The 25189-nt window shown below is 53.3% G+C and overlaps 1 protein-coding gene across 1 annotated transcript in view; it reads left to right on the top strand.

Moving 5' to 3' along the window:
- The window catches only part of PRRX2 (paired related homeobox 2), a 47118-nt gene extending 22176 nt beyond the window's left edge, over nt 1-24942 (top strand). The window contains exons 3-5 of the mRNA XM_027104570.1: nt 22390-22577; nt 23430-23608; nt 24599-24942. Coding sequence (XP_026960371.1) covers nt 22390-22577; nt 23430-23608; nt 24599-24734 — 503 coding nt within the window. The 3' untranslated portion in view covers nt 24735-24942. The remainder of the gene's footprint in view (nt 1-22389; nt 22578-23429; nt 23609-24598) is intronic.
- The last annotated feature ends 247 nt before the right edge of the window (nt 24943-25189 follow it).

Below are 25189 nucleotides of genomic sequence, written 5' to 3'. Positions count from 1 at the left end.
GGCTCATGAGAACCGACTGTTAAATTTCCAGAATTTTTTTTTGCGGTACGCGGGCCTCTCACTGTTGTGGCCTCTCCCGTTGCGGAGCACAGGCTCCGGACGCGCAGGCTCAGCGGCCATGGCTCACGGGCCCAGCCGCTCCGCGGCATGTGGGATCTTCCCGGACCGGGGCACGAACCCGTGTCCCCTGCATCGGCAGGCGGGCTCTCAACCACTGCGCCACCACGGAAGCCCCCAGCAGTGTTTTTAAATGTTGAAGGAGGCTGGATAATTCTTCCTGCACCACCAAGTCCCTGGACAAGGGATTACCTCTTGGCAACACCAGATTGCTACTCATTAATTTCCTTAAAGAGGCAGAACTAACTTAGCTCTCTTCAAATGTACTCTTGTGACCTATGTGGAACTTCCCAAAATGAACATGTTGGGGGCAAGGGGTGGTGAGATGGTGGCACATGTGACGCTGTTTGCTGTGTCCCTTAAGGTGGAAAGAGCCCTGATCAGTGAGTGAAGCCCACGTCCCCTACCTGGCTCTACCCAGAACTCTCTCTGTGCCCTTGAACAAGTCATGCCTCCTCTCTGGGCTCCATCTTCCAGATCTGTAGAATGAGCACATCAGAACCAGGGGCAGGATTGGCAAATAATTGCCTCCTTGTCAGAATTCCCTTCCTGAGCCCCTGGCAGACAATACTAATCAACCGGTGCCCCTCAGAATCCTCCTTAACACAGTGTTCCAAGCAGCTATTACCAGGCTATTATTCTGAGTGATGGGGGGGGGCGGGGTGGAGCGGGGGGGTGGGGAATGACGCTGTGAGCCAGCTGTGGTCTAAGCACTCTCTAAAGTCCCTTGCGACTCTGACCCTGTACTGGGTGCTGCCTGGGAGGAGGTGAGCACAGACTTACCCATGCTGGGCAGAGAACTTCCCAACAGGAGGTAATATGTTTCAGTAGTTAGGAGCTCAGGTGCTGCATCTGGTGCATCAGGGTGTGGGTGAGTCCCAGTTCTTCCGCCAGTAGGATGTGTGACCTTAGAGAAGTTACTAGACCTCTCAGACCCTGTGTCTTCCTCTGTCTGATGGGTTGATGATACCTGCTTCCTAAGGTTGCAGGTGTGAGGATTCCACAAAGTCATGCGTGTAAAGTGCCTGGCCCATAGGGGGCTCCGTGGAGGGCAGCTGCGGGAGCCCCCTTCAGATTTTGATAACCCTTGTGGTGTCTGCACGTGGCTGTGTGGTCAAGCAAAGCCCTCCGGGCTGGGCCAGGCCTTTGGCCTGGAAGCTTCCGTGTCTCATGGGCCTCACGGAGATCAGGGCTGCTCTCGAAGTTCCAGGATTCCCTCCCCCACTGCCAGCCCTGGAGTGTGGACAGAGTGCCTGCAATCAGCACTCCCTGCAGAAGTTTCTGACTCAGGGGGAGCGAGGGGGAAGGAAAGACAAGGAGACTGAGTTCTGTGACCAGAAATTGCCACAAGCCCTCTCTAGGAACAGAAGAAACTGCCTTTGTAGGGAGAAGGGATGCAGAAGTGACGGCTGCCTTGTAGAACCGGCTTCCCTCCAAATTCAGTCACTTGCTCCAGGCTCCACTTGAGCAGTGTGCTTCTTTGGTTTAGTTTTACACATCAGAGCCAGTGTCAGTCCTGGCCAGTGGCCTGGCCTTCACCCCCTCCCGAGCCCGCCGGGGAAGGGGCCGGTCTCACCATGATCGGGGGCTGAGAGCTGGGAGCTGGGTCAGGAGCCCCCAGTTTGCTTGAGCCGCCCCTTCCTGCACCATGCTGCTCTTCCCCAGACCCCCACCTCCCAGTCGGCAGCCTTTACTGTGCGACTTGGCTGGTAAGTAATAATACTCCTTTCCCCGTTGGTTTCCAGTGCCTGGGCATGTCCATAGAGGCCATTACAGAGCTTATTACCTTCGGCCTGGGAATTTTTAAAGTGTGGTTTTGTTCTAAAACCCAGGATTTCTGACAGCCCGAGTTAATAAGCCCCCCAAGTGAATTCAGAGGGTACGAATGGGAAAGTTCTGAACAGGACTCCTCCGCTGTAATATAAGCATCTCAGAAGAAGCCTCTTCTTCCGCTTTAAGGCTGAGTGTGGCACTTTTGATGTGGGCCCCGGTCCTTATAAAGTCCCCTCCGAGGAGGGGTAGGCTAAAACTTAACCTGGAGCCAACACAGTACTTGCAATTTGCAGGTACACATGCTTAGCCCTTAGGGGCTAAAGGCTGTGGTTAAAATAAACAAAGAAAGAAAGTAACAAAAGAAAGAAAGAAAGAAAGTAACAAAAGAAAGAAAGAAAGAAAGAAAGTAACAAGAAAGACAAAACCCACCTGGGCTCACCAACCCACTTTAGCTCCCTCAGACCAATAACCCTTTATTGTGGTATGCGGACTGGTCCTAAAGATCATAGCCCCCTTTAGAAGGAGAACACGTCATATAGCCTTAAGTAATAAAAAGGAGTTTCTACCACAGAGCAGCTCTCTCTGGATCAAGAGTAAACCTGGGGCTTCCCAGGTGGCGCAGTAGTTGAGAGTCCGCCTGCCGATGCAGGGGACACGGGTTCGTGCCCCGGTCCGGGAAGATCCCACATGCCGCGGAGCGGCTGGGCCCGTGAGCCATGGCCGCTGAGCCTGCGCGTCCGGAGCCTGTGTTCCGCAGCGGGAGAGGCCACAATACTGAGAGGCCCGCGTACCGCAAAAAAAAAAAAAAAAAAAAAAGAGTAGGCCTGGAGTTTACCCTCTAGATTCAGGGTTTGATGTGGGGTGCGATGGGGAATAAGCAGCCATCTTGGAACCTTTTGAAGGGAAAGCATCCACCCAGCTTCCTGGGAGTCCCTTGGAAGCCTCACTGCCCCCAAGTGCCTGGGTCGGAGGACCTCAGCTAAGGGGACCAGGGGTGCAGATGAGGAGAGGTTCTCCGAGAAAAGGAGGGGAGGGGCGCCCCAGACGAAGGCGTGTGTTGCTGTCAGCTTTGGGAGGCCTTGGGTCCCAGGTGTGTGGATCTGCCTGGGGGCTGGAGTCCAACAGTGCAGCTGAGCGCCAGCTCTGCTGTTGCCTTCTCGCTGTGCGATCTTGGGCAAGGGACCTCTGCAGCCTCAGTTTCCCCGAGTGTGAAATGGGAACGGGAGATGGTAGCAGCCATCAAATAGGGTACCTGTCGCATAGGGTTATTATGCGGAGACGCGCCGGGCAGTGCCCAGCCCAACCCTGAGCCAGTGGTACGCGCCGGGTAAACAGGAACTGCCTCTGTTACTAACTGGCGTTGGATTTCCTAGAACTTGGCTTCCCAGTTTGGGAAAGGCCAGTGCTAGCTCCAGCCCGGGACCTAGCGGAGCCTGGGGGAGGGGTGGGCTGGGGAAGGAGGCAGCTGGAAGGGGGAATGGAGGGTGGGCACTGCGCCCCCGCCTCCACCCGCCGCGCGCCCACCCCTCCGACCGCGCCCACCCTCCCGCGCGGGCGGCCGCCTCTCACTCGCGCTGAGCGGCTTGGCGGCGGCGGGCGCGGGCCGCGCGGGGCTGGGCGCGCCGATCTATTAACGTCTGTGTGTCTGGCCGCGGGTCTGCGGCGAGGCAGGCGCCAGAGGCTCGCCTGGAACCAGATGTGCCGCGGCGCCGCTCTGGCCGCCACCGGCGCGGCGCGCTCGCACGCACGGGCTGGAGCGCACATGGCCAGGCGGGGCGGGCGGCGGCTGGCGCGCCGCGCCGGGCACCCCCGGGGTTCCGGGGCCGACCCCAGACCCGCGGGTGTGGAAAAGCGCCCACCCCCGCCCACTAGCCAGCGCCGACAGTGCCCCGCCAGTATGGGAAAGTGGCCCCGGCACGCTGGGCTCCCGCGGGTGGGGTCCCCCGAGGGCAGGATCCCTCTCGGAAAGCCCAGCCCCTCCACGCCCCCTACAAGGGCCGGGGACTCTTCCAGCCTCGCCCCCGAGTTTGTTTTCTTAAGTTTGTGTGTAAGATTTTTTAAAGTTCTGAGTCAGAGCTTCCCCTAAGATGAGGAGCTCGGGCCGTACCGAGAAATGCCAAAATGGGGGGAGGGGAGCAGGAAATAGGGCAAAGGAAATGTAGGGGTTGGCGGCTTTTTAACGCCTGGGTTCGGAAGGGGGCTTTTCACCCACGGCGGGTGAAATACAAGGATTTCATTGAGGCCTGTCGCAGCTTGGCCCCAGATCTGCGTCAACCACAGGATGGTCCCCAGCCCTGGTTGCGGGGCAGCCGCTTGCCCCACCTCACGCCGCGGCAGCCTTGGGGTGCTCTGCTTTCCCCTCTGGGCCTCCTCCGGTGTACTGTAAAGGGAGCAACGGGAGCTGGGCCCCCAGAGCTCCCCGGTCTCAGTGCCTGGGCTCCCAGCAGGAGAGGTTAGGAAGAAGGGGGGTGGGGGCATGGAAAGGGGACGGTTTGGTACCACTAGATGGAGGCGGAATTGAGAGCAGAAAGAAGGCAGAGGGCAGGGCGGTGCTGTCAGGCTGGGCCAGCCCTTTCTGGCTGCAGCGGAGGGGGCCTCACGCAGGGCCTTTGCGTTGGGGGCGGTTCCCTCGGTTTGCAGCTCTGCCCCATGTTTTCTAGAAGAGTGTCTCATAGAAAACCTCTGAAGATTTGTGGAAAGACTGGGTTTTCCCAGCCCTGCCAGCCTTCCTTGTTCTGGAAATGAGGAGCTGAGATGCTGAGTGGGGGCAGAGGAGGTCGGCCTCGTAAACATCAGACACTGAAAGGCTAGTCTCCCCTAGGCGCCTGCGCCGTCCCCAGGGGCTCAGGATGGAGAGGGCGCAGCCCTGGGAGGCCTGAGCTCTGGCCCTTTGTCAGTGCTGCGACGGATGCGCCCTCTGACATCGCTGGCATCCTGTGGGGACCATCACCCGCCCTCTTGAGGAGGAAACTGAGGCCCAGAGAGGAGCAGTGACAGGCTCGAGGTCACAGGGCTGGCAAGTGGAGGAGGTGGGATTCCAACCCAGGCTGTTGGGCTCTGGAGACAAAACTGGGCTTGGGATCAAATTGCCTCAGCGTTTGGGGGCTCAAGGAAGAGGGAGGGTGGTGGCCCCAGTTGGAGAGGGGATCAGGGTAGCCTGGCGCCTGCCCCTCCAGTCCAGTCCAGCCATCCCTTTCCTTCCAAGCAGTCTCAGCGGTTGTGGCTCCAGCCCAGGCTCCTCCTCCCCCTCCCCCCACCCACCTCTCCCCTCCCGCCCCCACCAGCGGTAGAATGATGCCCCCATTCCTCTGGCCTTGAGCACCAGGCTGAAGCCTTTCCCTTCCAGAGGGGATTTCTCTGGCTCGTGTTCTGACCCCTAAATTTAAAAAAAAAAAAAAAAAAAAGTAAATATATTTCTGCAGATAAGAGGGTCAGGGAAGTGGGAAAGCTTGTAACAGTTCACCCAGTCTATAGTGCATGGAAGTCTTCACATGTTTGGATGGACAGAGAATTGAAATTACCTCCCCACTGGGACCCAAGTTCCGTTCAGTCAACCATATATGTATTTGTTTAGTATTTATTGAACACCTACTATGTGCCAGGCACTGATACTAAAGAGGCGAGTTCAGTCTGTGACTGTGGCAGGGCTTCCTGCCTGATCCAGCCCAGCTTCTCCAGAAGCATCCGTGAAGGACAGATTCCTCGGGCACATTCGGGACAGCTCTGGGGAAAGAGTGTCCTACAAGCTGTTGTTTAGGAGCAAGGCTTCAGTGCATCCCTGATCTTCTAAATGGTCAGAGTGTCCGCTCAACATATACAAACACGAGGTTTAGAGAGGTTAAGGAACTTGCCAATAGGCAGCACAGCCACTATATGGCAAGTCTGGGACTCAAACCTAGACCCATCTGACTCCAAGTAAATGTACCAATGGCTAAGGTGGTTCAGCACTTACTGTGTCCCAGGCACTGTTTTAAGAACCTTACATATGGTAACTCATTTAATCCCCACAAAAACCCTATAAGGGAGATGTCATTAGCTCCATTTTCTAGATGGGAAAACAGGAGCACAGAAAAGGAGTAACTTTCTCAGGATCACACAGCAGTGACTCTGGGATATGAACCCGGGAAAGTTAACTCCGGAGTCTGGTTTGTAACACTGTGCTGGGTGAATCACCTTTTATGCTTTTGTTGGGGAGCCTGTTCTGACTGTGTTGGTGGCAAGAAAGAACCCAGAAAGTCCTGGCACAGGGGAGGGTGTGGCTGTAAGACCTTCCACTGAAGCAGCTGGGGTTTGGGTGGAGGTTAAGTGAGCACCCACCACACGCTCAGCCCTGGTCCATGCCACCCACAGCAAGAAACACTTTATCTGAACTGTCACATTGAATCTGCTCCGTGAAATGGTGAGGGAATACCGGTCACCCACATAATAGCTCATGTTACTTGAGCACTTACTAGGTGCCAGACATTGTCTAAGCACTTTAGGTACTGCCAGCCCCATTTACAGTGAGGAAACCCAGTCTCGGAAAGGTGAAGCCGCTTGTCCAGAGAGCTCATGTAGCTGGTGTGTGGTGAAGCCAGGACTTGAATGCGGCTATTTCCAGGACAGAGAGGTACAAATGAGCAGGTTATCCACTGCATAGCTCTAGGGGGCACCAGTCACACTGTAGTCTATAGGGATGCTGCCATGGAATTGTGCAGTGAACAACCTGCTCAACCAAACATGCTGTCCCTGGGTGTGTCTGATCTTAATGGTGGCCTCTTAATGCCCCATCCAAAAAAGGAAATGATATTCATGCACACTGTAAGTGGACTCATGTGTGAACTGCATACATGTGGACATGGGTCCAAAAGTCTGTCAAAAATTTAATAGATATGCTGGCATGGTGGGATTTGGGGATGATTTTTCTCCTTTCAAATGTCCTTCAGTAAGTCAGACAGAGAAAAACAAATATCGTATAGTAACGCATATATGTGGAATCTAGAAAAATGGTACAGATGAACTGGTTTGCAAGGCAGAAATAGAGACGCAGTTGTAGAGGTCAAACGTATAGACACCAAGGGGGGAAAGTGGTGGGGGGTGGTGGGATGAACTGGGCGATTGGGATTGACATGTATACACTAATATGTATAAAATGGATAACTAATAAGAACCTGCTCCTTAAAAAAAATAATAAATAAAAATTTTTAAAAGTCCTTCAGTGCTGGGCTTTGTTATTCTTCCCCGACCTTTAAAAGGAAAAAGAAGAAGAAAAATTAGAATATCTAGAGCAGCTCTATCTGATACAACTTTCTGTAATGAGGAAAATACTCCCTATCTGTGCTTTCGGTCTGGCAGCCACTGGCCACAGTGGCTATAGAGTCCTTGAAGTGTGCCTGGTGTGACCAAGGAACAGGATTTATGTTTTTATTTCATTTTAATCAATGTAAATTGGACTTTAGATAGCTGCGTGGACCAGTGTAGAGCTAGCTGGTGGATCGGCACTTTTCATGTCGAGTCATGACATGCTCTGTTTGCTGCACTGAAGCCTGTGGTTCCTAACCTTGCAGGTGAGGGAGACTGGGCTGCAGACCCTCAGCTGACCCTGGGCCTGCTGGATCGGAATCCCTGGAGATGGGATGGGAACGTCCCTTTTTTTTTTTTTTTTTTAGTGGCCGCGCTGCGTGGAATGTGGGATCTTAGCTCCTGACCAGGGATCGAACCCGTGCCCCCTGCAGTGGAAGTATGGAGTACTAACCACTGGACCGCCAGGAAAGTCCCACAATGTCCCTTTTTAATGAGCTTCCCAGGGAGTCTTGAAGCAAAGGGTCAGTGGTCACCCTTTGAGAAATCTGGAAGATCTGGTATCAGCCCCTCCCCTGGAGGCCACTGGAGTGGTGAGGGGGCAGGGCAGGCTCCCAGAATCACAGGAGAGGCATTGGAAAAGCTGCCTTCAAACGTTAGCAAGGTGGCCCTGGGGAAGAGTCCCCTGTGCTGTCCCTCGCTTGGAGCATAAACTGGGGGACCCACAGGGAAAGGGATTATGACTCACTGCAATAGAGAATTTTCTGGAGTCAGGGTTGACTGTCGTCTGAGGGTGTGACTGGAACCAGTTAGAGATGTCACAGATGGCTCTGTGCCCAAGCTCTGGGTGCACGCTGCCGGTGAGGCTGGTGGAGGCCGGGAACACAGACAGGCGCCCACCCTGCTGACACACAGCAGGGGATAGTGAGCCTTGAGGGCATCAGGGCCCATGAGCCTGTGGCGGGGGAGTGTGGGCAGAACACTCAGATTTGCTCAAGTAGAACAGAGGGGCCAGCTAAGCCACAGGAAATTGGAGTGGTCTCTGCACCCAGCCACCAGCCCTCATCCTGACTCCCAGCAAGTGCTGGTTGTGGGCTGTGAGAGGTCCGGAGCTCTTAAGTGGAAGAAAGAAAACCCACAGTGGGTCCTTAGCAGCAACTTCATCCTGGTCTGGAAATGGTTAATGAGGGCAGCTTCCACTGCCAGATGCCAGCCACTTAGGGGACAGACAGACTGGACATAAGCTCCCGCTTCGTTACTGCCTGGCTGTGTGACCTGAGTCAGCTACTTCACCTCTCTGAACCTCACTGGCCCCGACTGAGAACAAGGCTTAGTAACAGCGCCTTCTGCATTGGAGAAGGCAGGGCTTTGTAACCCAGTGCCGGGCACACAATAAAAGTTCAGTAAATGGAAGCCAAAAAAAAAGGGTGGGAAGTGGGGGTCCTGTCCTCACCACATGGCCACACTGTGGTGAGCAGGGCAGCAGAAACACTCAAGGCAGCCTGGAGCTTCTCTGAGCTGAACCTCAAACTCACATCTTGCAGCGTGCCTGGAACTCAGATGGGTCATAAAAACCTGCGGCGATGCTTTAAAGGTCAGCCTCTCTGGGAGTTACAGCATCAGCCCAGAGCTGGGGTCAGGGGAGGTCCCGCCAACCTCGGAAGAGGGGCCGATGGGCACTGCCTTTATCTCAGCTGCTATCTGTGGGGAGCTGTGCAAGGGACCCCAAGGTGAAACAGGGGCAAAGGGACAGGTTCTCCTGGGGCACAAAAGCTGACTTTTTAGCGTGGCGGTCTGTGCGCACGATTCAGAAAGTCTGTGAACCACCCCCCCCCCCGCAACAAAGTTACATGCAAACTTCTGTGTGCACCTGTGTTTTTCTGGGGAAGGGTCCGTAGCATTCCTCAGATTCCTCAAGGGGTTCATGACTGAAATGGAGGGAGAACCAATGAGCCACGGCCTAGGTTTCATTTTGGAAAAATAATAGTGAGGGGACTTCCCTGGCGGTCCAGTGGTTAAGACTCCACACTTCCCCTGCAAGGGGCACGGGCTTGATCCCTGGTCGGGGAGCTAAGATCCGCATGCCGTGCAGCGCGGCCACAAAAAAAAAAGAAAGAAAAGTAATAGGGTAGTGGGCATCTGTGTGGCCCACCGCGTTTAGCATGTTCTTGGGAAAGCCCTGGACTGTTCCATCCTCTGTGTCAGCTTGAGAAGGAGGCATGGATACTGTACTTGCCCCAGTGCACAGATGGTGAAACCGAGGGCCCAAGAAGGGAACTCTCTTGACCGAGGACACACAGGGTAACGTTTTCCTCAAGCTCAGGTGCTCAGGGGAGGCAACCATCGGCTCTCTTGCTGGGCTGCTGGTTTGCCCCGCCCCCTGCCAACCGTGCCCAATTGCTGGGTCAGGGAGGCGCTCCTGCACGCCCCTCCCCAGGGAACCCAGAAACAGAGAGAGAGCAGGAAGGAGAAAAATGTGTGTTCTCAAGGGGTTGGACGTCAGTGGACAGAACTTGGGGTCCCGCTGCCTTGCTGGGAGCCCTGGCTAAGCCGCTGCCCCTCCTCATGGCTCAGTTTCCCCATCGGCAAAAATGAGGGGCTTTGGGGACTTCCCTGGTGGTCCAGTGGTTAAGACTCTGCACTTCCACTGCAGGAGGCACGGCTCGATCCTTGGTTGGGGAAGTAAGATCCCCGCATGCCACGCAGCGTGGCCAAAAAAAAAAATAATAACAAAAAAAAATTTTTTTTTTAAGTGAGGGTCTTTGACAGATAATCTGTAAGGATCCTTCAGGACTGAGTCCTGGGAAGACAAGCGTAAGAGACTTGAGATCCCCAGAGCCATCTGCAGCTTTGTTTCAGAACCAAGCCACACGAAATCGGACCTTCTCTGCGCCCGACCCCCAGCCCTCGCCCTGACTCCCAGCAGGTGCTGGCGGTGGGCTTGGAGAGGCCCAGGAGCTCAGAGCTGGGAGAGGAAACCCCACACTGAGCCCTGAGCAGCGACTTCCCCCTGGTCTGGAAATGGTTAATGAACTTTCCTCCAGATACCAGCCCCTTATTAAAATGTAGGTTTTACAATAAATCTGGCATTTGGCCACCAACCTTAGATTAAAACCAGACGGGACACACGCTAGCCCCCTTCTTAGGCCAAATTTTAAGCAAAGGGCTGCTCTTCCTCCAGATTGGTTCCCGGGCTCCCAATCCCCTGTACCCCCATTCCAGCCCTGTGCCCCCACTTTCTGGAGCTCGGTTTGGGGGTGTCGGGAACAGAGAAGACAGGGCTGACCACAGATGTGAACTTCTGGGTCCTGGAATGCTGAGGTGGGAGGTGATCAGGCCCCGGACCCAGAGGGGCAGCAGGGGAGGTTCCAGGGACCCCAGAGCCTTTGAGATGGTCAGGGGTATCTGGCTTTGGACCTCCCACCCTTCTCTGTGCCTAAGAATAGGACACACATGTTCTCTGCCTGGTAGCTTCATCCCTTTTTCCCTACTTGGGCCCAATGATCACATTTTTCAAAGGCTCCTGGGTCTCTGAAGAAGTTTTGGCCTCATGCATCCCCTGGTGGCGGCCCCCACGTGGAGATATTCTGTCCGGAGAACCGCCCCCGCCTTGTGGCAGCTATCTTACTGAGCATTTCCCCAAAGACCCTGACCCAGAGTGGCTTTGGGGCTTCCCAGGCAGCACTGAACCACTCTCTGGGCCTTAGAGACTCTGTCCTCCCCACTCCCGGTCACATCCGCACCAAGCATTCCGGGAATCTCCTTTCCTTGCTCTTCTCAGCCAATCCCAGGATTCCTCTCTACCCCCTCCCTTTTTTTCTGTGTTCTTGTATGACGACTTTATTGAGATTTAATTCACATAACATACAATTCACCCATTTAAAGCGTACAATCCAGTGATTTCTAGTCTGTTCAGTCGTACGACCATCACCACAATCGATTTTAGAACATTTTCATCCCCCCAGAAGTAAACCCTGCACCCTTCAGTCCTCGCCCCCTCACCCCACCCCCATCACCCTCCCCCGGTCCCTGGCAACCACTAATCTACTTTCTGTCTCTATAGATTTGCCTATTCCGGACAGTTCATATGAGTGGAATTGCACATCAGGTGCCCTTTTGTCCGTGGCACCGTCTTCTTTCACTCGGCGTCATGTTTTCAGGGGTCATCCATGGTGTGGCATGGATTAGGACTTCGTTCCTGTTGACAGTCGAATAATATTCCATCGTACGGATATTTGGGGTACCCGCTCATCAGCTGATGGGCATTTGGGTTGTTTCGACTTCTGGGCTCTTATGAGTATTGCTGCTATGAGCATTCATTCGTATCCAAGTTTTCGTGTGGACATATGTTTTCATTTCTCTTGAGTATACAGCTGGGAGTGGAATTGCTGGGTCATATGCTAACTCTATTTTTAACATTTTGAGGAACTGCCAGGCTGTTTTCCAAAGTGGCTGCATCACTTTTCATCCCTATCAGCAGTGCCTGGGGGTTCTGATTTCTCCACATTCTTTCCACCACTTGTTATTATTTGCCTTTTGGTTCTAGACATCCTAGTAGGTGTGAAGTTGTATCTCACAGTGATTTTGCTTTGCATCTCCCTGATGGCTAATTCTGTTGAGCATCTTTTCATGTGCTTATTGGTCATTTGTATATCTTCTTTGGAGAAATGTCTATTCAGATCATTTGCTCATTTTTAAATTGGACTATTTGTCTTTTTATTGTTGAGTTACAAGAGTTCTTGATATTTTCTAAATACAAGTCTCTTATCAAATATATGATTTGTAAATAGGTTTCCCATTCTGTGGGCTGTCTTTTTACTTTCTTGATGGTGTTCACAAAAGTTTTAAATTTGAAGAAGTCCGATTTCTCTTTTTTTTGTTGTTTAATTGCTTGTGCTTTTTCTGTCATGTCTAAGAAACCATTGTCTGGCCCTTTTGAGGGTAAGGGGAACTGGCTTTGGAAGTTGAGACTTTCATCCCTTTTTTGGAATGAGGGCTTCCTTCATCTATATAGTCATTCATTCAGAAATATTTCTGAAAACAAACTACTTGCCCAGTCCTGGGGATACAGCAGTGACAAGGCAAACCCAGCCCCCACCTTCCTAGAGCTTAGAATGGAATGGAAGAGACAAGCATGAAGCAGAAAACCAAAACAGAAGAATGACTTAATTACAGATGTACTGGGGAGGGAGGAGGGCCCGGGAGCCTGTAACAAGGAGATCTGTCCTGGTCTGAGGGCTGGGAAAGACCCCTCCAGGACAGGGCATTTAGTCTGAGATTAAAGGCCGGGAAACATTAGCCAGGCAAAAGGGGTGCAGTGCTCTAGGCCAGGAACAGCATGTGCAAAGGCCCTGAGGTGGCAGGAACTCTTGCTCTCCGGTAAGGCAAATCACCTTGGCGCACTGGCCCCTCCACTGAGGTCTCTTGGGGGGGTCCAGTGGCCTGAGGGAAGTGTGTGCAGCATGCCATGTCCTTAGTGCGTGTACGGAAGAGGTTCTAGACCCCAGAGAGACCCAGATGCATTGCGGCTCCCTCCAGGACCCTGCTGAGGATTCGAGAGGACATGCAGGGGCCTCCCCCGGCCTCCTCCAGACTCCAGGGTTAGCCCAAGCCTGCAGAGGCCTCCTCATACCCATACTGGTTACTGGCCTCGGGCTGGGAAGGGGTGGGGGGCACAGCAGTCCCAGGCTGAGGTGGCCCGTGACCCTGGGTTCTTACGTGCTGTCTGAGGCCTGTGAGATCATGGGGACATGGATAGGGCCCCAGGGGACCCTCTCTGACTCCCTGGGCCCCGCTGTGTCTTCCTTCCTCACCTTCCTTCCTGAGATATTTTCTCCTTCTCTAGACTGGTAGCTATAAAAATGTATCAGCACCTTGGGTTTTTGTTCAAAATGAGTGAGATGAAACATCCTTGGAGGGGCAGCTGGACAGTGGGTGTTGGTGGCTGACTCCCCTCCCCCACTGCCCCAAGCCCCTCCCTCCTACCCTGTGACACATGCTGTCATGACTCAGCCCTGGCCAGGTCTCTATGGCTCCATAAGGAAGAACCTGGACCCTGGAGACAGGCCGGGACCGGGGCAGCCTCTGAAGTCTTCCCACGCTCTTTCAGGCCTCCTCATTTGTCTGTTCATCTCTTCATTCATTCACTCACTCAACACTCAACAAATATTTGTGGAGAGTTTGCCCTGGGCCAGGCCCTGTGACAGGTCCCAGAGAGACAGAAAACAGTAAGTTCCAGTCCCTGCCAGACAAATGACCCTACACATACGCTGCAACGTGACAGAGCTATGATGGGGGGTCTGGGATGGCTTCCTGGAGGAAGCGGCATTCTGCTGAGACCTGAAGGTGAGCTAGGGAGGCAGAGAGAAGTCGCAAGCCCACGAGCGGAGCGGGCAGAGGTCCTCAGGGGAGAGGATGTGCATGTCCAATGTAAATCCTGACCTCAGGGAGGCTGCGAACCTGGGACAGCAGCTCTGAGACCACCCCAGCCCCCCTGACCTGCCACTGCCCACCCAGGGGGCCTGAGGGGCCCCATCCAGTGGACAGAGCCCAAAAACCCTCAAGACAAAGACCCCATCCTTCTGTCATGTTCACCATCAGTTTGTCCAGGGCTGGGCTGGAGGCTGGGGCTATCTCCTCCCTCGGTTCTCTCTGCCAAGTGGGGAGAGAAGAAAGGACCTGGGGTTGGCAGGGGGAGGATTCTCACTCGCTGTGTGACCCTGGGTAGGTCCTAGCCCCTCTCTGGGCCTCTCTCCCTCTTCTCCTCTGTGAGGCAGAGGCATCCCTGCCGCCCATCTTGAGGTTGCTGGGGCCCTCCAGGGAGGTGATACTGGGAAGTCCACCTGTGTGATCTCACCCCGCTTTGTGCCTTAGCCCTGGTCCCTGAGTGTCCTGGACTGAGGCCGGCCTGTCCAAACATGAAAGCAGCTCTTAGCTCCTTGTTTGAGTTTCTGGCTGGGGCGGAGCTGGCCTCCTGGGGAAGCTCCCCGGAAGCCCAGGCGCCCTTCTCCAGATGGCTGCAGGCTCCATGCTGCTTCTCCTTCCTCCTCCCTTCTGTCCAGCCTTCCTTTCTTCCTTCCAATGTGGGTGACGCACTTGGTGCCAGGTGTGACCCTGGCTCTGCCCTCACAGATCTCACATGCCCCACCCCCTCGACGCTACCCGACCCTGCATGCTGTTGACAGACCCCTGCCCTGTGTGCCGGGACTCCAGCACAGACCCCAGCTCTAGAGATGCTCCTGTTGCCTTAAGCCCCCCTCTTCTTGGCTGACCCATTCACCCTAAGCCCCTGGAGAGACCCCCAGAACCTCGCTGCATGAAGACCTGGGGGTACTCTTAGGGCCGGCCGCCCATGCCAAACTGGTTAAAAGCCTGGGCTCCATGCCAATCCGCAGGTTTAAGTCCCAGCTCCAGCCTTGACTGGCCACATGGATTTGGCAGGTTGCTTAACCCCGTGCCTCAGTTTCCTCGTCTGTAAAACCAGGCTAGGAGCACGCAGGTCTGACGGTTGTGAGGGTTCGATGAGGTGGTTCCTGTTACTTCCATTTCTCAGCGCAATTCCTGAGGCTGGGACAGAATAAAGCCTTCATCCACTGCCACGCCGCTGGTGCGCCAGGGCCAACCTCAGGTCCTAAACCAGGACCCCCGGCTCCTTTACCGCCTGTACTGCCTCTCACTTCCTATCTGAGGAGGTGAGATTCTCCCCCAAGTCTCTCCTGGTGGCATGTGAGCCAGGGATGCTGCCTCGCAGAAGCTAGGGACACCGTTTCCAGAATCCCTGTCGGAGCCCTTCTCCCAGGGGTCTTTCAAAGGAACCCAAGTCTCTACCAAGAGACCCGGGTGTTTGGGGAGGGGGGCAACCTCTCTGTGCCCCCCACCTCCACTTCCTTCCTCAGACTTTTCTGGCTGTAAATATTTCTGCAGCTTCGAAGCTCCTTTGACCAAGGCCCAGTGTTAATTTGTTAAATCCACGTCAAGGTCCTGGGGACGCGTTGTTTATTTTTGTGAACGTGTTGGCAGAGATCACATTTGGGGTGGGGGGAGGCTGCTTATTCGGTCAGAATAAATGCTAATTAATAAAAGTTATTTATTTGGGTTGGAGCTTGCCGTGGCCCCAGGGTCAGGCACAAACTTGACTATTTGAAGCAAAAACAAACAGAGAGTGTCTCTCAACAGCTTGAGAAAGGCAGAAACGAAGAGGCCGGATTTATTTGTCTTAGGAAGAATTTGCAGTTAATTCCCTCCAGACTATTTAGACCCTTAAATTACACAGAATAAGAAAAACCATGGGTGCAGGAGAGGGAGCCAGGAACACTTGATCATTTGGCCGAAAGCAGAGTTTTTAAATGTCTTTGGCCTGAAGTCAGCCAAGTAAATTGTATGTGTGAAATAATTTAATGGCAGAAAACTGTGCGCCAGTCACTTCTTTTTCACTGTAATGTAATAAGGGAGAGAGCATGGCTGGCCTCCCCTACGTGAGGCTGTTTTGCTCTTCCCTGATCCCCGCCCCTCACAATAGCCCCTAAACAGCCCACGTAAATGGAGGTGGTTTCGGGCTTTATTTTCAATCCCAGAGGAAAGCAGAATTTTTACGGAACAAAAGGAAACTTTGGGCACAGCCCTGACTTGGACGGAGCTGGCCCCAGTACTCGCTGGCCTGAGGCTTCAAGAGTATTTATTTTCCAAATGCTTTAAGCTCAAGCGTGGAACCCCCAGAGGACACACGCCTACCACCATCCACTTCTCAGGGGGTGATTCAGGAACTCATGGTAACGAGCATCCAGCACATCTGCTGGGAAGCAGAGTCCAGCCCGAGAGCCCTGGCTGAGTCCAAAGCTGTGGGTTCGAGTCCTGGGTCGCCTCCGAGACGCTGCGTGAGTCTTCCTGAACCTCGGCTGCCTCTCCCCAGCCTCTGCCCACAGCAGGGACTGGAACCATCTTTCTACTGTGGGCGGGGCCGAGGGAGAAAGATCTTTGTCTTCAGGCGGGAAGAGGGTTGCACACAAGGAAGAATGCCAAGACCAGCGAACATGTATCAAGCGATTACTATGCTCTTGGCACTGAGTTAAGTTCAGCTCCTCCAGGAACTTCGTGTGACCTTGGGCAAGCCGCTGTCCCTCAGGGCTCCCAGAGGTGAGGTCTTCCTCCCGGGGGCAATAGGATGGACACTCGGGGGCATTTCCGCACCAGTGAGATGACATGATCCATGGTGTCTCCCAGAGCTGGGGCGGAGAGTGTGACAGACCCCCGCATCACCTTCCCTGGGAACCGCGGGAGGTGGCCCCCTCGGAGACAGGCTCACAACCCGGGCCGCCTGAGCCTTCCCACAGACACGGACTCCAGTCCCCGCTGTGTGATCTTGGGTGAACCTCTCAGAGCCTCAGTTTCCCAGTGTGTGAAATGGGCCAGCGCCTCATAGGGCAGATGCCAGGATCCAGTGGATGGAAGCAGACAGAGCTCTTGGCATCCCTCCTGCCCAAACCAACTTTTTCTTTTTTTTTTTTTGCGGGATGCGGGCCTCTCACTGTTGTGGCCTCTCCCGTTGCGGAGCACAGGCTCCGGACGCGCAGCCTCAGCGGCCATGGCTCACGGGCCCAGCTGCTCCGCGGCATGTGGGATCTTCCCGGACTGGGGCACGAACCCGTGTTCCCTGCATCGGCAGGCGGACTCTCAACCACTGCGCCACCGGGGAAGCCCTTTTTTTTTTTTTAAAGATTTAATTTTAATTTTTGGCTGCATTGGGTCCTCATTGCCGCGCATGGGCCTTCTCTAGTCGAGCGGGGGCTTCTCCTGTTGCGGAGCAACAGGCTCCAGGCGTGTGGGCTCAGTAGTTGTGGCACGCAGGCTCAGCAGTTGTGGCACACAGCCTATAGAGCGCAGGCTCAGGAGTTGTGGCGCGCGGTCCCAGTTTCTCCGTGGCACGTGGGATCTTCCCGGACCAGGGATCAAACCCGTGTCCCCTGCATTGGCAGGCAGACTCCTATCCACTGCGCCACCAGGGAAGCCCCCAAACCAACTTTTGTTGAGCGCATCCCATCATAGCTGCCTTGATGGGAACCCCCAGGGAGATGTGACTCCAGCCCAGTGGAGACTAGCTGGTATCTGGGGTGGGGAGAGTCTGGGGTTGTTGGGAGGGGTGTTAAGCGCCCTTGTGTGAGGGTTTCAGCTCCAAGGCACCACGCAGTTTGGCCAAAGAGCAGAGTTGTTTCTTCCGGCGCCCACTTGGAGGGGGCCGAGGCTGCAAAATGATTTTCATTTCAACACCCTCAGTTTTGAATTGCTAAATTTCCTGAAAAATTCTCCTTTTTTGGCTGAAATGCCTCCTGCGTTGGGTTTGTGCCCAAGAAGTGTTGCCTGAAGGGGGGCGGAAATCGGCTCACGATGGCTGGTGTTCCAGAAGCTTCTGTCCGCTCTCAGGCTCTTGATCACACAGGTTTTCAGCGCTCAGCCCTTGTTATTTCAGTTTAAGATTTCTTCCAGCTCGAGGGGCTGGGGAGCGGGGGGTGGAGAGACGTTCACTGGCACCAGACATTCTCATCCATCTTCACCTTTTCTTGGAGGAAAGGGGTGAGGAGTGAAGACTGAAGCGGGTCCAGGAGAAGAGGCCAGCTCGCCCGGGGCCGCTCCGTGTCCCCTGCCATTGCCTACCCCACCCCCAGATGTGTCCCACGTTTGCAGTACTTCTCAAAGGGGAAACGTACTGGCCCTCCCTCCAAACCAGGGCCTCTCTCTCTCTCAGCACTATGGACACGGTGAACCAGAGAATTCCCTGACGCGGGGCCTTCCTTGTGCATCGAAGTGTACTCAGCAGTATCCCCAGCCTCTGCCTCGATCCTAGGAGCGCCCCCTCTCCCAGTCCATCAGAAACGTCTCCAGACGTTGCCAGATGTCCCCTGGAGGCTCCATTGCCCTCTGTTGAGAACCACTGGTCCAAACCCAGGAAGGTCATCTTTTTCCGGGCATCCTGCCTGATTCCTGCCTGTCAACCCCCCACCCTACCCCCGATGCGATTACTTACCAGGCTCATGGAACAATTTAGCCTCCGATCAAATCAGCCGGTTGCTCAAGAGTCAGTAAACCCTGCTAACCTGGGAGCTCATTCAAAAGCCAGGATTGAGTGGTATCCGTGGCTGGGCCTGGAATGTTCTAGATGCTCAGCTGAGCAACTTCTCAGCATCGCGTGAAGAACGTAGCACGTATAAAGGGAATGTGTAACTGGGGAAGCAAAAATACAAGGTATGGCCCCGAATCCAGAAGGTTCACAATGCATCCTGTTGGCCCAGCTGTGGGCAAAACGGACCTTCCTGTCCACCGCTGCTGGGAAGCATTATGGGGGATTTGGCCGCACCTAGCATTTTACTCACTGGCCAAGCAATCCCACTTCTAGGAATCTGTCCCAAATATTCACTGGCAAAAATAGAAAATCATGTTTGCACGAGGTTATTAATTGTGGCATTCTTTAATTGCAAAAGATTGGAAACACACTACGTGCCCATCCACAGGGCTCTGGTTTTAGTTGACTAAACCACGGTACATTCGCACAACCGAGCGATACAGAGCTGTGAGAAGGTACATGCAGGACTTCTCTGCACTGGATGGAGGAATCCCTGGGATATATTGCTCAGTGGGAAAAAAGGGAGATACACAACAGTACATGGTCTGCTATCTTTCGATAGAAGAGGGGGAGAAAATATTATACTTGAAAAAAATATTTGCAAAAAGCAATGCTGGGGACTTCCCTCATGGTCCAGTGAGTAAGACTCCACGCTCCCAATGCTGGGGGCCTGGGTTCGATCCCCGCTCTGGGAACTAGACCCCGCCTGCATGCCACAGCTAGGAGTCCACATGCTGCAACCTAGAAGTCCACATGCCATAACCAAAGATCCCACATGCAGCAGCTAAGACCCGGCACAGCCAATATAAATAATAAATAAATAAATAAATAAATAAAATATAGATTTTTCTAAAAAGCAGTGCTGGAAAGATAGAGCAAAGGCTAATTTGAAAATTGTTCTGATATGCGGAGGGAGAGAACAAGAGGGAAAATATAATATGGAAATTAATGCAAATAAAGAGGGCTGGGTTTGTTGGACCAGGTGGAGTGATCTCTGGAGCAAATTAAATAGGAAGAGGCAAGCTTCAGTTCGGGGACTTCCCTGGTGGTCCAGTGGGTAAGAATGCAAGCTCCCAATGCAGGGGGCCTGGGTTCAATCCCTGGTCGGGGAACTAGATCCCGCATGCACGCGGCAACTAAGACCTAGTGCAGCCTAAATAAATAAATAAATATTAAAAAAAGAGAGAGAGAGAGACAAGTTGCAGCACCAATGTGTTCAGCGTGATCTCATGCTTGTAAATTTTTTTAAATACACATTTGTAACTTTGTAAATCTTGGGGAGCAGAGTCGGGAGAAGGGAGTAGTTTGTTTTATTTTATGCCTGTCTGTGTTGCTTGAATCTGTTACTGCGACAAGCAGTGACATTATTTGGTTATTAAAATATACTTTTTTTTTCCTTACATGAAATCTCCAGATTTTTAAAAAATTAAATTTAATATTTATTTATGTTTCTCTCTTACTTTTGAGGTAAAGTGTGCATACAATAGTGTAGAAATCTTAAGTGGACCCTTCACTGAGGGTTTTTTTTCTTCTTTTTTTTTTTGTTTTCTTTTTTTTTTATACAGCAGGTTCTTATTAGTTATCTATTTTATACATATTAGTGTATATATGTCAATCCCAATTTCCCAATTCATCCCGCCACCCCCCACCCCACTTTCCCCCCCGGTGTCCATATGTTTGTTCTCTACATCTGTGTCTCTATTTCTGCCCTGCAAACCAGTTCATCTGTAACATTTTTCTAGGTTCCACATATATGCGTTAATATACAATACTTGTTTTTCTCTTTCTGACTTACTTTACTCTGTATGACAGTCTCTAGGTCCATCCACATCTCTACAAGTGACCCAATTTAGTTCCTTTTTATGGCTGAGTAATATTCCATTGTATATATGTATCACATCTTCTTTATCCATTCGTCTGTCAGTGGACATTTAGGTTGCTTCCATCACCTGGATATTGTAAATAGTCCTGCAGTGAACATTGGGGTGTGTGTGTCTTTCTGAATTACGGTTTTCTCTGGGTATATGCCCAGAAGTGGGATTGCTGGGTCATATGGTAATTTTATTTTTAGTTTTTTAAGGAACCTCCATACTGTTCTCCCTAGTGGCTGTATCAATTTACATTCCCACCAGCAGTGCAAGAGGGTTCCCTTTTCTCCACACCCTCTCCAGCCTTTGTTGTTTGTAGATTTTCTGATGATGCCCATTCTAACTGGTGTGAGGTGAGACCTCATTGTAGTTTTGATTTGCATTTCTCTAATCATTAATGATGTTGAGCATTCTTTCATGTGTTTGTTGGCAATCTGTATGTCTTCTTTGGAGAGATGCCTATTTAGGTTTTCTGCCCATTTTTTGATTGTGTTGTTTGTTTTTTTAATATTGAGCTGCATGAGCTGTTTATATATTTTGGAGATTAATCCTTTGTCTGTTGATTCATTTGCAAATATTTTCTCCCATTTGGAAACAAGAAACAAGTCTTTTAGTCTTGTTTGTAGTTTGCTTTGCAAAAGCTTTTAAATTTCATTAGGTCCCATTTGTTTATTTTTATTTCCATTACTCTGGGAGGTGGATCAAAAAAGATCTTGCTGTGATTTATGTCAAAGAGTGTTCTTCCTATGTTTTCCTCTAAGAGTTTTATAGTGTCTGGTCTTACATTTAGGTCTTTAATCCATTTTGAGTTTATTTTTGTGTATGGTGTTAGGGAGTGTTCTAATTTCATTCTTTTACACGTAGCTGTCCAGTTTTCCCATCACCACTTATTGAAGAGACTGTCGTTTCTCCATTGTATATCCTTGCCTCCTTTGTCATAGATTAGTTGACCATAGGTAAGTGGGTTTATCTCTGGGCTTTCTATCCTGTTCCATTGATCTATATTTCTGTTTTTGTGCCAGTACCATATTGTCTTGATTATTGTAGCTTTGTATTATAATCTGAAGTCAGGGAGTCTGATTCCTCCAGCTCCGTTTTTTTCCCTCAAGACTGCTTTGGCTATTCGGGGTCTGTTGTGTCTCCGTACAAATTTTAAGGATCCAGATTTTTTAATGTTTGATTAAATATTCTTTTTTTTTTTTTGAAGTATAGTTGATTTACAATGTTGTGTTAATTTCTGGTGCACAGCAAAGTGATTCAGTTAAATATATATATTCTTTTTCATATTCTTTTCCATTATTGTTTATTACAAGATATTAAATATAGTTCCCTGTGCTATATAGTAAGACCTTGTTATTTATCCATAAAATATACATTTTTTTATTAAGGTACACCAGACCCTGAACCGGACAGGGTTGGTTCTAAGTGCTGGGTGAGTGCAGTGGAGGAGAGGGGATTCCATGTGGACTCAGGTGGTCAGGGAGGGCTCCCTGGAGGAGTGAACAATGAGCTGGACCCTGCAGGAGGAAGGGTCAGCAGTTCAGCCCTTGGGTAAAATTGAAATGTGGAAATAAATAGTAGCTGAACATCCCCCCTCCCTTCTCCCTCTGTAAATGGGGCATGAAGAGCACCTGTCTATAGGATTCCTGTGAGCATCCATTGACCTGTGGGTGCCTGCAGTGGACCCTTGGAACTGTGGCTCTCACTGCTCTTTTTCAATATATTAATATAATTCAACAACAAATACCCATGAAGGGTTTACCATGCCCCAGAGCCAGAGCTAGGAGCCGAGGACGCGTAGATATATCCAGCGGCCACGCCCCCCCCCCCCCCCCCCCCCCCACACACACACCAGGTCAGTTGTCCCTCATGGCGGTGGGTGCTTGTCCCCGGGCTCCACAGGATGGGGACCTGGCTGCTTCTGTTCACCATTATGTCCCCAGGGTCCTAACCCTGTGCCTGCCACCCAGTAGGTGCTCAGTAAATGTGTTGCAGAATGGATGGATGGATGGATGGATGGGTGGATGAAGGAATGGATGAAGGAGTGAATTAAAGGGAGCTGCTCCTGTTCTCGGGCTGCACCATCCATCAGCAGAGGGAGACACAGGGAAAAGGCTCAGAGCACATCGCTGAGCCGGTGCCTGAGTCGTGATCATCTCGGCAGCTCCGGGCTGGGGGCCCTGCGGGCACTCACTGCGCGCTGTCCGCCGCCCCGCTGACCCTCGGGCCCCTCCGCAGGTGAGTGTCCCAGCCCCGGGCGCGGCGGCGCCGCCAAGCGGAAGAAGAAGCAGCGGCGGAACCGCACCACGTTCAACAGCAGCCAGCTGCAGGCGCTGGAGCGCGTGTTCGAGCGCACGCACTACCCCGACGCCTTCGTGCGGGAGGAGCTAGCCCGGCGCGTCAACCTCAGCGAGGCGCGTGTCCAGGTGAGTGCTGCCCATCCGTGGGCCTCCCGGGGGAGCGCGCAGCCACCACTCACCCAGGGTTAAGGAGTTGCCAAGGTGAGGTGTTTCAGAGCAGGACCATCTGAGGCCAGGAGGGCTGAGGTTCAAATCCAAGCCCTGCCACTGACTAGCTGTGTGACCTTGAGCAAGTTACTCAGCCTCTCTGTGCCTTAGGTACCTCCCTGTAAAATGAGGATCACGTGGGTCTGTTTTATAGGGTTCTTACGAGAATGAAAGAAGTTGATATTTTTGTAGCTTAGAGCAGTGCCTGGCACATGGGGTTTGGATAAATAAAAGTCGTTTTAAAGTGTTCAGTGCTGGGCTTCCCTGGTGGCGCAGTGGTTGAGAGTCCACCTGCCGATGCAGGGGACACGGGTTCGTGCCCCGGTCTGGGAAGATCCCACATGCCGCGGAGCAGCTGGGCCCGTGAGCCATGGCCACTGAGCCTGCGCGTCCGGAGCCTGTGCTCCGCAACGGGAGAGGTCACAACACTGAGAGGCCCGCAAACCGCAAAAAAAAAAAAAAAAAAAAAGTGTTCAGTGCTTGTTCCGTGCCAGCCCTGAGCTGAGTGCCCAGCATGCACCTCTCGCATTACAACCTCACAGCAGCTAAATGCTCATCTATTCATTCTTTCATTCATCCACTTGCACATTCTCCAACACATACTTACCCAGTGGTAGGCACCATTTATCACCCCCATTTTACAGATGAGAAAATTGAGGCTCAGAGAGGTGAAGCTGCCAGTGCAGGGTGGGTGGCAGAGCAGGCACATGCTGGGTGCAAAAGGACTTGGGTCCCCTCAGCAGCCCGCTCACCCCTCCTTCCCGCCCCCAGGTCTGGTTTCAGAACCGCCGGGCCAAGTTCCGCCGAAACGAGCGGGCCATGCTGGCCAACCGCTCAGCCTCGCTGCTCAAGTCCTACAGCCAGGAAGCCGCCATCGAGCAGCCCGTGGCTCCCCGGCCCACTGCCCTGAGCCCCGATTATCTCTCCTGGACGGCCTCGTCCCCCTACAGGTGAGAGCGGGAACCCTTTTGGGTCGGGAGGGCGCAAGCAACCAGGGGACCCCATGGTGTTTTAGGGCCCAGACTCCTTTGAGGATCTGAAGACAGCTGGGAAAGGTGCCCAGGTGCCCCGTGGACCTGGGGGGCACCAAGGGGTGTGTGGGCAAGCGTGTGAGCGTGTGGAGGGGCGAGAAAATGAGGCCTGTTGGGAAGGAGTGGAGAAGCCACGTCATCCTGAGGAAGCTGAAAACCTGCAGGTTCCTGGGCTGGCGCGAGCGCCCCAGCACCCTTCGGCCACCATCCCAGAGAGAGGCTGGGGGGCCGAGGGAGTGGTTCCCTGTCCCAGGGGCCTGGCTGGGCCCCAGAGTCAAAGTCTGGGGCAGTTTTGTCCCGGTCAAAGCTGGGGAAAGGTGGCAGGGCAGGAAGGGAGAGGAAGGAGGTGCTGGCGAGTTGGGTTTCTGCACCCCACAACTCCAGGGAGTGCCATCCACCCCTGAGTCTGTGCGAGCAGCTCTGCTGGAGCCATGGTCTCGTGAGAGGCAAGAGCTGGTGGGTCGTGGGATCTGAGTCCTAGTGATGCCCACGCTAGCCTCACAGCTCTCACAGCTCCCCCCATGCCGTGCTCTTACCTGGGGCGGGAGAACCTCCAAGAGGTCTCCTTCCATACAGGTGTGCGTTCATCCCAGCCCCATCCTGCTGTGTGCCAGGCCCAGGGCAGGCGCTAGGGGTGAACAGGAGCTTCCGCTCTCAGGAAGCTCCTGGTCCAGCGAGGAAGGACCACAAGCCTACGGGGGCGGCTCCATGTCCCAGGGCTGACTCTGGGCACTTCTGCCTCTTCCCCCCAGTCTTGTAGCCCCAGGGGAAGGCTTCCCAGCCGAGTGAGCTGAGGAGGGGAGGCAGGAGGACCAGAGGCTGGGGTCCAAGACTGGCCGCCAGAGGTGGCCAGCCCCCGGCGGTCTTCCAGCCACAGCAATATATCCTTGTGTCTTATGTCACCCCCAGCACGGTGCCGCCATACAGCCCAGGAGGCTCAGGCCCTGCGACCCCAGGGGTCAACATGGCCAACAGCATCGCCAGCCTTCGTCTCAAGGCCAAGGAGTTCAGCCTGCATCATAGCCAGGTGCCCACGGTGAACTGACAGCCAGCCCCACCAGGCCCCCGCCGCCTCCCTGGCTGCCTCCCCGCTGCCTCCCTGGACAGGCTGGGTGGGCTCTCCTGGCCCCTCTCTTCAGCCCGGACTTCTGAGCCCAAGAGGCTGCTGAGATGCCCAGAGCCTGGCTCAGCCCTTCATCCACGGCCACTGGAGACTGCGGCCCCTGACCCTGGAGGTGCTGGGCTGGAAGGTTGGAGCAGCGGCTCACCAAGGACCTCACTTACTTTGTGTATTAAAGCCAAAAAGCTGTTGTCTTTAAGAAATAAACAAAAAAAATTTTAAGCCCCAAAAGATTGCGGGAGGGCGGACAAGGGCAGCAAACCAATGAAGGGACGGCCTTTTGGGGCCAGCTGCCCTCGTCTGTGTGCCTCTTTCTGCAGGAAGTCCTCCATCACCTGTAGAGCCCCAGGGGTGGGGAGCCGGGTAGGGAGACAGAGTCC

Source organism: Aethalodelphis obliquidens, unplaced genomic scaffold (genome assembly GCF_003676395.1).
Source record: "Aethalodelphis obliquidens isolate GAN/ISIS:26980383/991018 unplaced genomic scaffold, ASM367639v1 scaffold7, whole genome shotgun sequence".
NCBI classification, from domain to species: Eukaryota; Metazoa; Chordata; class Mammalia; order Artiodactyla; family Delphinidae; genus Aethalodelphis; species Aethalodelphis obliquidens.
This window is presented reverse-complemented; position numbering and strand designations above follow the sequence as displayed.